Raw genomic sequence first — 17,839 nt, forward strand, 5'->3', positions numbered from 1 at the left:
GCAGCATTTGAGGAGCATTTATTCAGAGTTAGCTTCACTTGTTTTTGGAGATATAGGAGGTATGAGATATCTCAGGATGCACTGGAAAACCAAAAATGTAACTGTAAAGACATCATCAGAAGTCACTTCAGGTTCATGTATATATTCAGAGAGTGTCTGGTGCAGAGATCACATCTGATGTGCAGCGTGGTGTAGCAGGAAGATGAGCAGAGCCTGGACCAGAGCAAAGCAACTAGCAGATGGCACACGTGGTGCACAATGTGGGAATGCTATAGTGGAAGGTGAGAGAGGATTAAAGAAAGAGGACTGAGGATCAGCAGGGCTGGGACTCCAAAGTTGGAGAAACTAGCAGGTGTCCCAGGTGGTGCAGAGGAGGATCAGCAATTGAGAGGATCAGCAGAGCTGAAGTTTGCTAGTGAGTGGGGGATCAGCAGAGCTGGGGGTACTACTGAGTGGGGCATCAGTTGAACTGCGGTGACTACTGAGTGGGGAATCTGTTGAACAAAGGATGGAAGGAAAAGAATCATGCCACCAGCAAGTGAGAAGGGGGGAGCATGAGTCCAAGCGATTCCAGTGTCAGCCAATATAAGTGAAGGGAAGGACCCTGCTCAACCAAACCCAGGAATCCAATGCTGAGGAATGGCCTCAGCCATCATACTGGCCATGTCCTAAGATGCAATTTGCCCCACCCACTGGGGCTTGGTCACACAATCAAAGCAAGTGTAAAGGAGCCCTAAATGTGTTTAAATGCCTCTTGATATTCCTCTTGATATCAGGGGCGGACTGACAACTCATGGGGCCCCCGGGCAATAGGGGATCATGGGGCCCCTGTGCCCTTGCCCAAACTCAAAAAAGCCTATGAAAAAGGTACCAGGGGCATCTCATGGGCCTCCTACTGATCCCGGGCCCTCGAATTTCCAAATGGTCAGTCTGCCCCTGCTTGATATCAACCTCCTTTTATTCTCTGTAACAGAAGAAGAGCCAATATTAGGAACCTGCCAAGTTTTGCTGCATTGCAAGCAGTGAACATGCTGACAGTAGGAAAGAACAGAATGATGACTTATTGTGCTGCTGCTCCTGCACTTTGTAAACAGCAGCCTAGGGTTGTGTTCTTGACCAGGTGGTGTTGCTACAATGTAAGTTGAAGACCTGACTATAAAGTCTTGCTGGAATGCCTAAAAGACTGTTAGACAAAACCACTTAGACATATATTTGAGTTGACCTTTTCTTGTTTGCCTGAAGTTTGTTAAATATATGACCTGGGAGATTAACATAAATTTATGTTTAAAATGTTTTCAGGGAGTGACGTACCCAGCATGCCATGGTTTGTGGAGTAAGTGGGCGCCCCCACTGGAGAGAAGCAGACTAGCAACTACTTCTTTCTGTGGTAGTACAAATTCTTCCTATAAATCACATCTTATTGAATGATTGTGTTTGTTAAAACTGGCTTTTGGCTGCACTTTGCACTGTGTAGCAAACAATAACCAAGTTCTAGATTCTCTTTTAGTGGATGTTCTTGATTTTTTAGATGTGCATTCTGGGAATGGGCTAGGGAAATATTTTCCCCTATTAATACTCAGTTTCAGAGATTTTCCAGCAAGGGTTTTTGTGACCGACCCCCCCTATACTGAGTGCTGGAATTGGGTAGTTTATTGCAATCATTTGTTGTAAATACTAATTCTCCCCTGTTTACATTGCAGGATCCTATGCTGGTGCAGTTATCGCGATGCCACTAGCAGGGATACTTGTACAGTATATTGGCTGGTCATCTGTTTTTTATATTTATGGTACGTTTTTCTTGGGCAGTTTAAACAGTAGCTCATTATATTGCTGCTAGGTGCCATTTTAGTTTGCTATAAAGAAAATCTGGACTTTAGCCATGCAGGGCAAATCCACAGGTTTATTTTAATCCCTCCTCTTCCTGCACAAAGTTGAGTAGCACTACTGGCCTGAGAATACCTGAGAACAAGTAATTGGCTGAATTGCCAGCCAGGGATTAACTGGGACTAAATCATTAGTAAAACCTCATCTGGAATATGCAGTTCAGTTTTGGGCACCAATTCACAAAAAGAACATTGGGGAACTGGAGAAAGTACAGAGAAGGGCAAACAAACTGATAAGAGGTATGGAGGAGCTCAGCTATGAGGAAAGATTAGAGGAACTGAATTTATTCTCTCTTGAGAAGAGGAGATTAAGGGGAGATATGATCAACATGTATAAATACATCAGTGGTTCATATAGTGAACTCGGTGTAGAGCTATTCACACTGAGGTCATCACAGAGGACAAGGAGGCACTCTTTACATCTGGAGAAAAAGAGATTTAATCTCCAAACACGGAAAGGTTTCTTAACAGTAAAGCTGTGAAAATGTGGAATAGACTCCCTCAAGAGTTGGTTCTGGCCAGCTCAGTGGATTGCTTTAAAAAGTCCTGGATTCTTTCTTGGATACACAGAATATACAGTCAGGTCCATAAATATTGGGACATCGACACAATTCTAACATTTTTGGCTCTATACACCACCACAATGGATTTGAAATGAAACGAACAAAATGTGCTTTAACTGCAGACTGTCAGCTTTAATTTGAGGGTATTTACATCCAAAGCAGGTGAACGGTGTAGGATTTACAACAGTTTGCATATGTGCCTCCCACTTGTTAAGGGACCAAAAGTAATGGGACAGAATAATAATCATAAATCAAACTTTCACTTTTTAATACTTGGTTGCAAATTCTTTGCAGTCAATTACAGCATAAAGTCTGGAACGCATAGACATCACCAGACGCTGGGTTTCATCCCTGGTGATGCTCTGTCAGGCCTCTACTGCAACTGTCTTCAGTTCCTGCTTGTTCTTGGGGCATTTTCCCTTCAGTTTTGTCTTCAGCAAGTGAAATGCATGCTCAATCGGATTCAGGTCAGGTGATTGACTCGGCCATTGCATAACATTCCACTGCTTTCCCTTAAAAAACTCTTTGGTTGCTTTTGCAGTATGCTTTGGGTCATTGTCCATCTGCACTGTGAAGCGGCATCCAATGAGTTGTGAAGCATTTGGCTGAATATGAGCAGATAATATTGCCCGAAACACTTCAGAATTCATCCTGCTGCTTTTGTCAGCAGTCACATCATCAATAAATACAAGAGAACCAGTTCCATTGGCAGCCATACATGCCCACGCCATGACACTACCACCACCATGCTTCACTGATGAGGTGGTATGCTTAGGATCATGAGCAGTTCCTTTCCTTCTCCATACTCTTCTCTTCCCATCACTCTGGTACAAGTTGATCTTGGTCTCATCTGTCCATAGGATGTTGTTCCAGAACTGTGAAGGCATTTTTAGATGTCGTTTGGCAAACTCTAATCTGGCCTTCCTGTTTTTGAGGCTCACCAATGGTTTACATCTTGTGGTGAACCCTCTGTATTCACTCTGGTGAAGTCTTCTCTTGATTGTTGACTTTGAACACATACACCTACCTCCTGGAGAGTGTTCTTGATCTGGCCAACTGTTGTGAAGGGTGTTTTCTTCACCAGGGAAAGAATTCTTCGGTCATCCACCACAGTTGTTTTCCGTGGTCTTCCAGATCTTTTGGTGTTGCTGAGCTCACTGGTGCTTTCCTTCTTTTTAAGAATGTTCCAAACAGTTGTTTTGGCCACGCCTAATGTTTTTGCTATCTCTCTGATGGGTTTGTTTTGTTTTGTTTGTTTTGTAATTGGGATAATGAGGGAATAACACACACCTGGCCATGGAACAGCTGAGAAGCCAATTGTCCCATTACTTTTGGTCCCTTAACAAATGGGAGGCACATATGCAAACTGTTGTAATTCCTACACCGTTTACCTGCTTTGGATGTAAATACCCTCAAATTAAAGCTTACAGTCTGCAGTTAAAGCACATCTTGTTCGTTTCATTTCAAATCCATTGTGGTGGTGTATAGAGCCAAAAATGTTAGAATTGTGTCGATGTCCCAGTATTTATGGACCTGACTGTAACTGGATACTAACATTTATAGGTAAAGTTGATCCAGGGGAAATATCCGATTGTCTCTCAGGGAATCAGGAAGGAATTTTTTCCCCTGCAGGAGCAAATTGGATCATGCTTGGCTGGGCTTTTTTGTTTTACCTTCCTCTAGATCAACTGTGGGTGTAGGATTATAACTTTTTTTTTATATGGTTGAACTGGATGGACTTTTGTCTTTTTTCAGCCAGACTAACTATGAGTCATCTAACTTGAAATTTACTAAACGGGTGCAAAGTTAGAAGCTATACTGCAAAACAGGTTCAAGATGACATAGCTTGAATTCACTGCAGAATAACCCAAAGCAGACATTAAAAGCTTATTTATAATGCATGAGTAATATCAAAAATGAACAATTAAACATCAATGTAAAATTAATAAACGATAGTTCGTATTGGTGACTATTCGTGCCCGTCTAATACTGATAGTTGTGGTCTGTGCTTGTGCTCTCAAAAACAGAAGAAATGCGCACTCACCGGACGCGCAGTAATTATGCGCGTTGTATATTAAATCCTGGTGTCATCAGAGGGGATCATCTGGGCCAGGTTAGGTGTAGGAATGGCTCCCTCTCAGGGTAGGGTAGATCATGGGGCTTTTTAAGGATGATTCAAGGGTGTCCAGAGTTCCCCTTAAGGGATGGATGGGTGCAGCTCACAAAGGTTTAACAGGAGGTTCCCTCTCTGGAGGCTTGGGGCTGGCACTGGGTGTCTAGGAAATTAATACTCCCCAAAGGAGTCAGGATAAAAGATGCCCATAGTGTAATATGTTTATATTATCAATTTATTCATTAAATAGATGCATCCGAGTAAAAGTAGACAATATGAACAATATGACAGAAACTGGACTAACCGTCCACGAGTAAAGATGTCTGCTGGAGCTCCACGATTCTCCGACGGCGTGATGTCATGGCGTAATTGGCTCTTCCTTACGCGTTTCATGCACCAGCACGTCTTCTCTTTATTTAATAAAACCTTTTATTAAAACAGGGCAACATGTGCATATCTTTCTAGTTCCACTTAAAAAAACATAACATTATCTATATCCCTGGTGCCTAACCTGTGACCTGGGGGCCACATGTGGCCCTTTATGTGTGGCCCTCAGGGCCTCTGCAGACACTAATCTGTGTTTCTCTATTGCCCTGCTATAGCAGTGATTTCTAGTAGTCCCATGTAATATGTCTCCAGTCAATTCCTCCTGAAGCATTTCCCCAGTCTCCAACAAAACCCATAGCATGCTTACAACTTCTGAAAGTCTCCTGCAGCATGTCTGCAGTTTCTGACCATCTCCCATAAAATATCCACAGTCCCTGACCATCTTTTGTATCATATCTGCAGTCTCTGACAGTTTGTTGTACCATGCCTACAGTTTATGGCGATCTCCTGTAAAATGTCCACATTCTCTGGCCATCTCTTGTATCATATCTGCAGTCTCTGACAATCTCTTGTATCATGTCTGAAGTTTCTGACCATCTCCTGTAAAATGTCCACATTCTCTGGCCATCTCTTGTATCATATCTGCGGTCTCTGAACATCTCTTTTATCATGTCTGCAATCTCTTGTATTATGTCCATGTTTTTGTATTATATCCTGTTGTGTTTCTGCTGTTTTGGAGACTGAATATTCACTGAATTATATGTTTGGCCTTTTGGTGATGTTGAGAGGCACACTCAAAGCCCCCCCATGTCAACAAACGTTGACCACCACTGATCTATATTACCTATTCCATTGGATGTGTCTCTTTTTTACCGAAGAATGACTATTAATATTGGAAAACCAGTGTACATTTTTACTATTACATATTTTGTGTGGCTTTATCATTTAGGGATGTTTGGCATTATCTGGTACGTGTTCTGGCTTCTGCATGCTACAGAGAGCCCAGCTGAACATCATTTCATCAGCCCTGAGGAAAGATCATACATTGAATCAAGTATAGGAGAAGGCAGCAGTTTAATTACAACCAGCGTAAGTTTTGACCTGACTATGTGTGAATATTTATATGTGATTCTGGTCATTTCTTGTGGAATGATTGGTAAAAATATCTGTGAAGGTTTTCAGATGTCCACGTCATGGGATACTGGGTATTTAGTAGCAGTAAGTCAAAAGTAAGCCAGTATAATCTTGCTGTGTATTAATGAAAATATTTTTGCAGTCATCTGATCATCATCAAAAAGAAGGACATCTAGTTCACAATAAAACAACCATCCCTGTACTGGGAGAGGGGACTTAGATACTACTTATACCCCATGTGCACTACTGTACTAACGTTTCCCCCTGTGGATTCAAAATTCACACCTTCAGTCATGACATCATAGTGACTGGTTTATAGTGTCTGGATTATGTTGAATGGATGACCAATAAAAAATGCTTGTCCTTTTTTATTTTTCTCTCTGTAGAAATTCAAAACCCCTTGGAAGAAGTTCTTTACTTCAATGCCAGTCTATGCAATCATTGTAGCTAATTTTTGCCGAAGTTGGACATTTTACTTATTGCTCATCAGCCAGCCTGCTTACTTTGAAGAAGTCTTTGGGTTCCCAATAAGCAAGGTACATCATTTGAAAACTGTAACTAGAGGTTTCTCCAGTACCAAAATGTATTATCTATGTTTCATATACCTCATGTTATTTGAATGAAATGTGTCACCTGATAACTCAATAATTATCCATTCAGGTTGGTCTACTGTCGGCAGTACCACACATGGTGATGACAATAATTGTACCCATTGGAGGACAGCTGGCTGATTTTCTAAGAAGCAGGCAGATTTTGAGCACCACGACTGTAAGGAAAATCATGAACTGTGGAGGTAATAAAATGGTTGTGTTTCTGAACGTTACTCTTACTACCGTTGTTTTACCTATTTAGGTTTTTTTGGTGAATAGAACACGTCTGTAGTGTGATACATAATGAATGTTCCATATGATGGGATTGTGACAATAGTAACCATTTCATCAAAATTATATGCTTAGGTTTTGGAATGGAGGCCACGCTACTGCTGGTAGTTGGATATTCTCATACTAAGGTCATTGCGATTTCTTTCCTTGTTCTTGCTGTTGGATTCAGTGGCTTTGCTATATCAGGTAAGACTATAGTAAAAAAAACAAAAAGACATTATTTAACATATACTGTATAATCTGTTTGCTGTGTTATTTTTATTTACCATACAGGGTTAGTTCACTCACAGGTTACACTTTAGTTACAATGAAGACTGGAGGGCTTTCTTTATTGATGTCCCTGTTGGGCGGATTAATTCCTCCCTATTTGTCCATTTGACGGAATATCCTGAACTTTGAACAGGAATAGAACAGGAATCTTCCAATAGCAATATATTTTTCAGTGATAACTCTCTAAGATAGAATTTCCTTCACTCTGGAGAGTTTTCCTCTCACTTCCTATCTACATGACAGGAAGTGAAGGAAACTCTCCCAAATGGGAAGAGACGGCAAAGAAAACCTGATTGGTTGATGGGTTTTAACCCTTTTCTACTTCATATGAGACAAACAAAAAAACTCTTCCTACCAGCTGTCTGTCAAAAGATGCAGATGATTTGTGCTAGGAGAGAAAATTTGGTGTGGCAATTTCAGTTAGGAAAGATGATTGGGATGGAGGGGGGAATTTGTGCAAGGTGGGGAGATTTGGAGGGGGGGGGGGAGGTGTAGTGCTAGGATGGGGGTGGGGGTGACTTCTGCAGCATTTCTGCAAGACGAAAGGACAGGGAGTGGGATTTGTGCTGGAAGAGGGGATTAAGGTATTTTTGCTGGGGGGGGGGGGGCGGTATTGGTGGGGTCAAGAGAATTGTATTAGAAGAGAGGGCTTGGAGGGTGGTTTATGCCAGGAGGGGAGATGGTGTGGGGGATTTGTACTGCTATGAGGGATTGGGTGGTGGAGGATTTGTGCTACAATGGGAAATTTGGGGGATATTTATACTAGGAAGAGGGATTGGGGGAATATTGTGCTAGGAAAGGTGATTTTGGGGGGAATCTGTGCTATGAGGGGGGATTGGGGAGATTTGTGCTAGGGGTTGAATGGGGGGGGGGGGAATTTGTGCTAGGAGAGGGGAATGGGGGAGGGGATAATTAGGGCTAGGAGTGGAAATTTGGGAGGAGAATCTGTGCTAAGTGAGGAATTTGGGGTAGGGGATATGTGCTAGGAAGGGGGATTTGAGGGGATGGAAATTTATGCTATGAGGGGGCATTTGGGGGAAGGATCTCTGCTAGAAGGGGGAATTGAATGAGGATTTGTGCTGGGAGAAGGGATTAGGGAGGGGGAGAGGATTTATGCTATGAGTAGAAATTTGTGTGTGTGTTTGCCTTGGGTGCTGTTCTGGCACTGTTTGGATATATTTCTTTTTTTTTTTTGGTTTTAATTATTACAATAAAGCATTCACATATCAAACCAAATCAGTGACATTGGTATAAGTTAATGTGTATCCCCTGGAAGTGATGACTTGAGGAGGAAGAAGTACAGTGAGTAGACATCCTTGATGGCAACTTATCCCAGGTGAAATGGATAGCAACCCAATAAAGTCCAATCAGTCCTTCCCAAAGAATGTTTGGCCAAGAGATATCTGCTGAGATCAGGGAGTGTGCACTGGCATGACATTTGGTACACTTTAAGACAAAGGTCTTCAGTTGTTAAGTTAAGCAATATGGTGTAAAGGGAATCCAAAGTCCACTGAGAGTCCTCAGCACTTTTGCCACGTGCAAGTATGGATAGTATCGCCCCCCACCTCCTGGGATATATAATCATCCCAGCACTCTGCACTGCTACTAACCCAGTCTTCCTTTCTGCTTCTGAGCTCAGAGTCTTCAGCCATCTTGATTGACTGGTCCAAGATGATTTTACTCCCACACCTGTGCATGGGTGTTAATTCATCCTAGTAACTAAGGCATGCCAAGAATGTACATTGATCTGCATATGCATAGCTCAGAGCACATTCAGATGGAACATTGCTGGCAGGCAGAACAGGAACCTTTATTGCAGAGAATCAAACCAAAGAATTGATTTACTAAATGCATTTATACTGTTCACTTTGCAGGGGAAGTCGCAGTTTGCACAGGAATTGTCCTCAGAGCTTAGTGAATGAGATAAATCTCTGCCGATTTCCCTCATCCAATCAGGTGCAACCAGAAATGCCTTTTTTTCATTTCCTTGCACGTGATTGGGAATTCTTTGCAATTTGAATTTTCACCACATTCAGTAGGCTCTGGGGAAAATTCTCAGTCAAAGTGCAACTTCCCTTGCAAAGTGTCTATTTGCCTTTATTAAATCAACCCCCGAGTCTATTCTGCAATAAAAGCCTACCTGTCAGAAATGTTTCCTTTATACAGTGAAGGAAATAGGTATTTGATCTCCTGCTGATTTTGAATGTTTGCCCACTCACAAAAAATGATCAGTCTAAAAATTGAATGGTAGGTGTATTGTGACACTGAGAGACAGAATAGCAACAAAAAATTCAAAGAAATGCGTGTCTAACAAATTATACACTGATTTGCATGTTCATGAGGGAAATAAGTATTTGATCCCCTATCATTCAGCAGGATTTCTGGCTACCAGGCGTCTTTCATACAGGTAACAAGCTGAGATTAGAAGCAGTCTCTTAAAGGGAGTGCTGTTAATCTAATTTTGTTATCTTTATAAAAGACACCTGTCCACAGGAGCAATCAAACAATCAGATTCCAAACTCTCCACCATGGCAAAGACCAAAGAGCTGTCCAAGGATGTCAGGGACAAGACTGTAGGCCTAGACAAGGCTGGACTGGGCTACCAAACTATCGCCAAGCAGCTTGGTGAGAAGGTGACAACAGTTGGTGCAATCATTCACAAATGGAAGAAACACAAAACAACTGTCAGTATCCCTAGGTCTGGTGCACCATGCAAGATCTCACCTCATGGAGTGTCAATGATCATGAGAACAGTGAGGAGTCATCCCAGAACTACACATCAGGATCTTGTCAATGATCTCCAGGCAACTGGGACCACAGTCAACAAGAAAACAATTGGTAACACACTACACCAACAAGGATTGAAATCCTGCAGTGCCCGCAAGGTCCCTCTGCTCAAGAAAGCACATGTGCAGGCCTGTCTGAAGTTTGCCACTGAACATCTGAATGATGAAGAGGAGGACTGGTTGAAAGTGTTCTGGTCAGATGAGACCAAATTGAGCTCTTTGGCATCAACTCAACTTGCCGTGTTTGGAGGAGGAATGCTGCCTATGACCCCAAGAACACCATCCCAACTGTCAAACATGGTGGTGGAAATATTCTGCTTTGGGGGTGTTTTTCTGCTAAGGGGACAGGACAACTGCACAGCATCAAAGGGACAATGGACGGGGCAATGTACCATCAAATCTTGGGTGAGAACCTTCTTCCCTCAGCCAGGGCATTGAAAATGGGTCGTGGATGGGTGTTCCAGCATGACAATGACCCAAAACATACAGCCAAGGCAACAAAGGAGTGGCTCAAGAAGAAGCACATTAAGGTCCTGGAGTGGAATAGCCAGTCTCCAGACCTTAAGCCGATTGAAAATCTGTGGAGGGAGCTGAAAGTTCAAGTTGCCAAACGACAGCCACCAAACCTTAATGACTTGGAGAGGATCTGCCAAGAGGAGTGGGCCAAAATCCCTCCTGAGATGTGTGCAAACCTGGTGGCCAACTACAGGAAAAGTCTGACCTCTGTGATTGCCAACAAGGGATTTGCCACCAAGTACTAAGTCATGTTTTGTGAAGGGGATCAAATACTTCTTTCCCTCAGGAACATGCAAATCAGTGCATAATTTGTTAGACATGCAGTTCTTTTGAAATTTTGTTGCTACTCTGTCTCTCAGTGTTACAATACACCTACCATTAAATTTTTAGACTCATGATTTCTTTGTGAGTGGGTAAATGTTCAAAATCAGCAGGGGATCAAATACTTATTTCCTTCATGGTAGACTTTAATCCAATTTTAATAGCTAGTAGTGTAGCTATTGATCAATCATACGTCAAATCAATTTGTTCCCTCTGAAGTAAGTTACAAAAAAGTAGAATACACAAGCAGGTAATAGCAATTATTTGAACATAATATATCAATATTGTACCGCGCTCCAATCTATACAACTATAAGTGCTCTAATAAATTATAAATGACTGAAGTGTATCACCAATAATTCAATAATATTCTAAATCCATAATACTTGAATCCAAAATTGATATAAATCCATAATACTTGAATCCATAATTAATATAAATATATAAATAAATTAAATTAATATTTTTAAATAAGTGCATAAAAAACTAAGTGCATTAAAAAACTAAAAAAGTGAAAATATATAAATGAAAAAGTAAAAATAAAAAATGAAATAAAACTGAAAAAATGGAATGACAGTTCAGTTCATACGAATTGAGAAGGTAATGTAGTTCAATCTAGTCTGCGTAGTAAGTCAGTGTTCATGGCATGAACCTCTCTCTCCTTCCTCCTCTCCTTTCTCCTCAATACAGCTTTTCTCAATAAGAACTTTCTCCTCTAGCTGCTTGACTTATTCCTCCATAGCCGATACATACAGAGAAGGGAAAAAGAAAAAAGAAACATAGTGTCTTATCCTGGGTAACAAATGTTTATTGAGCTTCTGATCTCCCACTCACATGGTATCAGTAAAAGTAACGCTTTGTATACAATGTATCCAAAATCTTCCTGCAAACAGCCCTGCAGGTGTGTGTGTGTTCACTCGATATACTCGCCGTTCCTCTGTGGATGCGTGATGACGTCACCGCCCCTCCCCTACGCGTTACGCTACAGGGACTCGTAGCTTCCTCTGGGGGATGTAGTTTTACATGTCATCCTGCACTGAGGTTATATATATCCTACCGACGCCATTTTTTCTGTGATTTATACGTTCTTAATACCCCCTCCATATTTTAGGAGTCCAAATTATGTCTTAATGTTAACACTATTATATATATACGTAGTGCGCCTCATCATCCTCCGGCTGCATATTGAATGCTTCCACACACACCCTTTACAATTAGGATTGATGTCTCATACTTTTTGTACTATTACATCGCCATAAAGATAATCATAATCATTTCTATATTATCCACAATTTACATACTGTATCTCCATATTAAACATTTAAATTACTTTATATACATTTTTAATAAAAGATAAAAATAAAAATATAAGTTTAGCATTAACTAATTTATTTAAAATTGCTAAAAAATAATGAAAATAAAGATAAAAATAAAAATAAAAGATAATAAATAAATAAATAAATAAAAAAATATATAAAAATAAAAATAAAAGAAATAAAAATACAAATAAAAATACAAATAAAAATACTAAATAAAAATAAAAATAAAAAATAAAATATAAAAAATAAAAAATAAAGAAATAATAAATAAAAAAAAATAAAAATAAGGATAAAAATAAAATAAAATTAAAATTAAAATAAAAATCCAAATAAAAATAAAAATAAAAATAAAAATAAAAAATAAATAAATAAAAATAAATAAATATGAAAATAAAAATAGAAATAAAAATAAAGTAAAAATAAAAATAAAAAATAAGAAATAAACAATAAGAATAAAAATAAAAATAAAAATAAATAACCTATTACTTAAATGTTTAAAAATTCAAACATTCAAATATTGAATGTTGTATTATAAGTGCTTGTAGCACCAACACTATCTTAAAATAATTTTTATATGCTAATCTTTAATTAACGTCTTTAACATTAATACATCTGTATTACCCCTAATAATATTCTACTCTATATTTTTATTTTTTATTTTTATTTTTATTTTTATTTGGATTTTTATTTTAATTTTATTTTATTTTTATCCTTATTTTTATTTTTTTTATTTATTATTTCTTTATTTTTTATTTTTTATATTTTATTTTTTATTTTTATTTTTATTTAGTATTTTTATTTGTATTTTTATTTGTATTTTTATTTCTTTTATTTTTATATATATTTTTTTTTTTATTTATTATCTTTTATTTTTATTTTTATCTTTATTTTCATTATTTTTTAGCAATTTTAAATAAATTAGTTAATGCTAAACTTATATTTTTATTTTTATCTTTTATTAAAAATGTATATAAAGTAATTTAAATGTTTAATATGGAGATACAGTATGTAAATTGTGGATAATATAGAAATGATTATGATTATCTTTATGGCGATGTAATAGTACAAAAAGTATGAGACTACAATCCTAATTGTGAAGGGTGTGTGTGGAAGCATTCAATATGCAGCCGGAGGATGATGAGGCGCACTACGTATATATATAATAGTGTTAACATTAAGACATAATTTGGACTCCTAAAATATGGAGGTGGTATTAAGAACGTATAAATCACAGCAAAAATGGCGTCGGTAGGATATATATAACCTCAGTGCAGGATGACATGTAAAACTACATCCCCCAGAGGAAGCTACGAGTCCCTGTAGCGTAACGCGTAGGGGAGGGGCGGTGACGTCATCACGCATCCACAGAGGAACGGCGAGTATATTGAGTGAACACACACACACCTGCAGGGCTGTTTGCAGGAAGATTTTGGATACATTGTATACAAAGCGTTACTTTTACTGATACCATGTGAGTGGGAGATCAGAAGCTCAATAAACATTTGTTACCCAGGATAAGACACTATGTTTCTTTTTCCTTTTTCCCTTCTCTGTATGTATCGGCTATGGAGGAATAAGTCAAGCAGCTAGAGGAGAAAGTTCTTATTGAGAAAAGCTGTATTGAGGAGAAAGGAGAGGAGGAAGGAGAGAGAGGTTCATGCCATGAACACTGACTTACTACGCAGACTAGATTGAACTACATTACCTTCTCAATTCGTATGAACTGAACTGTCATTCCATTTTTTCAGTTTTATTTCATTTTTTATTTTTACTTTTTCATTTATATATTTTCACTTTTTTAGTTTTTTAATGCACTTAGTTTTTTATGCACTTATTTAAAAATATTAATTTAATTTATTTATATATTTATATTAATTATGGATTCAAGTATTATGGATTTATATCAATTTTGGATTCAAGTATTATGGATTTAGAATATTATTGAATTATTAGTGATACACTTCAGTCATTTATAATTTATCAGAGCACTTATAGTTGTATAGATTGGAGCGCGGTACAATATTGATATATAAAGTTAACATCTATACACCTGGAGAGGGTGTAATAAGTACCTGGCGATCTAATATCTAATTAAGCACGTAATTAATTTATTAGCGGTTCACTTTATTCATCATTTATAATTATTTTCATACACGGAATTAATTGCTCTATAAGTAAGAAAACTTCTAGTGGCTCACAAGTATTTAACCAATTTGCATTTTTAAATTATTTGAACATAACCACAACATAGTACACAAAAAATAATTGCTACTACATGCTACTTGTGTTGCAGGAGAGATATCATAGGGGGTCATTAATTCCACCTGTAATCAGTTGCTAGCAATTATTAACTAGCAACCTTTAATAGGAGTGATTTGTTGTGTAAAATCTACTGTGCAACTATAGCCTATACAGTACAGCTTACTTTCTGCTACATACCAAATAGTTCTATCAACAGCAGGGGTTTTCTAGAGCAGACATTCTTAACCAGGGTGCCCAGAGGTCTCCTCAGGGGTTCCTTGGCAAAATGTCTAAAAATTGCCCAAAACTTGTATACAAGCCAGCGGGTGGAACAAGCCTGCCTTTTAGTTACACAAAGCCACAGGTTTTCATTGTACACCATTACGACCTTCTAGACACCAGCATCCTGACAACCAATTACATTATCAGTTGATAAGGAGGATGTCAGCTGCCTGCACAGCATCCTAGATTGACCCTCCCCAGCCCCTCTCCATCAGTGCTGGGGTCACATTAGCTCAGTGATGGAGAAAAACTGAGAGAGAAAAGAAACACTGGAATACTACTCAGTACCAGTGTGCAAAAGTGTATTTGCTTTGGAAGAATAAATCACCTCTAATGTTGGTTGTCCTACATGTGTGGATGTTGCTGCGTTATATAAAACTATTAGAATAGTTTTTCACATTTTAGAATGCCTCAAGACTGTCCATAATTTTAAAGGGTGCCTTGGGACTGTCCATAATTTTAAAGGGTGCCTTGACTGAAAAAAGGTTGAGGAACACTGTTCTAGAGTCCTAAAAGACCCAAGTGACCCAGGACATGTAAGCTAAAAATGTTGTGGGAATAAAAAAAATTATTATAAAGATACCGAGGGTGTTACTTGTTCCCAGTATTTCTCACTTCTCTCTTCTCCTGACATTAAGCATCTTTCGTGCATCCTTGCATCTCAACTGCTTTTTTATGTATGCCACATATCCAGTTTGGACGTAAGCCTCATGAAATAGGGGTAATATTTCCTAACGTTATCACTTCTTCTGTTTTTATCATTCTTTGCCGCAACTGCTGTTGACAGATACTTTAATATGGTCAGTGCTTAATTAAACATCTTCCATTGCTTCCTCTTGTTTTAATTTCTTCAAACAATGGCGCTAATGCTTGAGTGTTCCTTTAATTAATGTTGAGACTGTGGCCTGATAACATCTGGGTAATCTGTTATGTATGCCAGATGGAGGATTTGTTAATTTAGAATGCAAATGATCATTTTGTTTTCTCTAGTTTGTTTTATTAACACACTGCAATCTTCCAACACTGATTAGCAAATCACTCAGCAAGGATGCTGGAGGCTGCTGTTATGCGTGAATAATCATACTGAATCTAATTAGAAAAAGAAAATGACACCATATACATGTTTATGAATTAAGAGAGTTCTCCACTAATGTAGAGAACTCTTATAATGTATAAACATTATTATGTATTGAGACTCAAATCCAACTGTCTGGCAAGTTTGACATTAAAAGGCATGGGAACAAAATAATCACATTATTAAATTCATGACTTTAGCTAAATTAGAAAAGAAGGTTTTCACATGTCTCATTCCACCACACATCCCCAAAACAAGAGGAACATTTGACATTGCAGGAGAGTGGGGGGGAGCCATGCAGATAATTCCTTTATGCCCCAATAGCCAGAATCACCCACAGATCCACTGGTGTATAGTGTAAATATAGCAGTTTTAGAAACCAGTTTTACTTGCCTTAACCCTCGCACCCACATTCTTCCCCTTTTTCAAGCGGCTGTTAGCACTCTGACATCATCACATACAATGCAGGTCCAGTAATCCTGCATTGAATTTGAGGACACCAGGGGCCTGCTTATAAATCAAAGTGTTGGAGAAAAGAGGAAAGCACCAGCTGTTGGGGAGCAATGGATAAGTAAAAACATTTTATGATGGTACCCTAGACAAAAATGAACATTTATTATTTTACCCCACTGCAAGGTTAGTTTTTAATTTTCCCCGGAGTTCAGCTGGCTTGGAATTCTATGTAAAAAGTGTTAACCGTGGGGTAGTTATTTTTTCATTATACCCCATGCCCGAGTAACTCTCTGGCTTAATGCCAAGGAGACTGGGATCTTAAATCGGAGTTCCACCCAAAAGGGGAAGTTCCGCATTAAGCCTTTGTCCCCTGCTCTCCATTAAGGATTGGCACCTTTGAAGAGCGGGTACCCGAATTTGACAGGTACCCACTCCCACTTTTGCTGCTATCGCCTAGGTGATTGAAAGCGGAAGTTGTCCCCCCCCCCCGTAGTCTTCTGGGACACGTGACAGATCCCAGAAGACTACGGGGCCATTCACAAAGCGCAGTGCTTCCTGCGTATGCACAGTGGGCACCCGACTGTGAAGCCACAAACTGTCACAGCCAGATGCCCACATATCCATTATGCTCAATCCGCAGATCCGATCCATTCTGCGGGGATCGTCGAAGGGGGTGTCACCAAGTGTTACCGCACCGGGTGACACCAACCCTAGGGATGCCTCTGTAGTAAATATACTGTGACCGAGCAGCAAGTGGTTAAGTAATGATAAAGTTATCACCAAATAAACTGATCCATAGCAGAAATGTAGACATTGCTCTGGTTCATAGGGGGGTGAACAGGTGTGAGAGGTAAAGTGGTTAATCATAGTTCTAATCTAATAAATGTTAATTTGTAATGAAGATGGATTTATGCCTTTTATTTGATTTTAATAATTGAATTGATATTTAAAATTATTTTATTTATTTTTTTGCAAGTTTCTTGTATTTGATTTTAATAATTAATTTGATATTTGAAATGGTTATTTTATTTTTTATACAAGTTCATGAAACTAGCTTATTTTTCTAGGTTTTAATGTGAACCACTTAGATATTGCCCCCCGTTATGCCAGCATTCTCATGGGGATCTCAAATGGAGTTGGAACCTTATCTGGAATGGTGTGTCCACTCATTGTCGGCGCTATGACAAAGCACAAGGTATACCATGTGTACACTATTATTGGGCTTCTCATCACTGGATTAAATTGCTCTAAATTATGTTGAAAAGACGAGCTCAGTCAAAACAGAAATTACAGGAATGCATGGAACATCTACTATGTTATAAAATATCACATTCCTGATAAGACAGGATTCAGTATATGGTCAGTTTTTTAAAAAAAATCTTATCTAAAGCTGCACCCCTGGAAGAAATAAAATTCACAATTTTATCAATTACTTTATTTATACATAGTTACATAGTTAGTCTGGCTGAAAAAAGACAAAAGTCCATCCAGTTCAATCATAAAAAAAAAAAAAATTATAATCCTACACCCACAGTTGATCCAGAGGAAGGCAAAAAACCCAGCAAAGCATGATCCAATTTGCTCCTGCAGGGGAAAAAAATTCCTCTCTGATCCCCCAAAAGGTAATCGTATATTCCCTGGATCAACTTGACCTATAAATGTTAGTAACCAGTTAT

General features: G+C 38.6%; 1 protein-coding gene across 1 annotated transcript in view; it reads left to right on the plus strand.

Moving 5' to 3' along the window:
* The window catches only part of SLC17A8 (solute carrier family 17 member 8), a 33,730-nt gene that overhangs the window by 11,960 nt on the left and 3,931 nt on the right, over positions 1 to 17,839 (plus strand). The window contains exons 5-11 of the mRNA XM_089694200.1: positions 1,300 to 1,387; positions 1,701 to 1,787; positions 5,836 to 5,975; positions 6,407 to 6,556; positions 6,681 to 6,813; positions 6,977 to 7,087; positions 17,231 to 17,358. Coding sequence (XP_089550326.1) covers positions 1,300 to 1,387; positions 1,701 to 1,787; positions 5,836 to 5,975; positions 6,407 to 6,556; positions 6,681 to 6,813; positions 6,977 to 7,087; positions 17,231 to 17,358 — 837 coding nt within the window. The remainder of the gene's footprint in view (positions 1 to 1,299; positions 1,388 to 1,700; positions 1,788 to 5,835; positions 5,976 to 6,406; positions 6,557 to 6,680; positions 6,814 to 6,976; positions 7,088 to 17,230; positions 17,359 to 17,839) is intronic.

This window comes from Staurois parvus, unplaced genomic scaffold (genome assembly GCF_062004578.1).
Source record: "Staurois parvus isolate SC_StPar_1 unplaced genomic scaffold, SC_StPar_1.0 ptg000025l, whole genome shotgun sequence".
Taxonomy (NCBI): Eukaryota; Metazoa; Chordata; class Amphibia; order Anura; family Ranidae; genus Staurois; species Staurois parvus.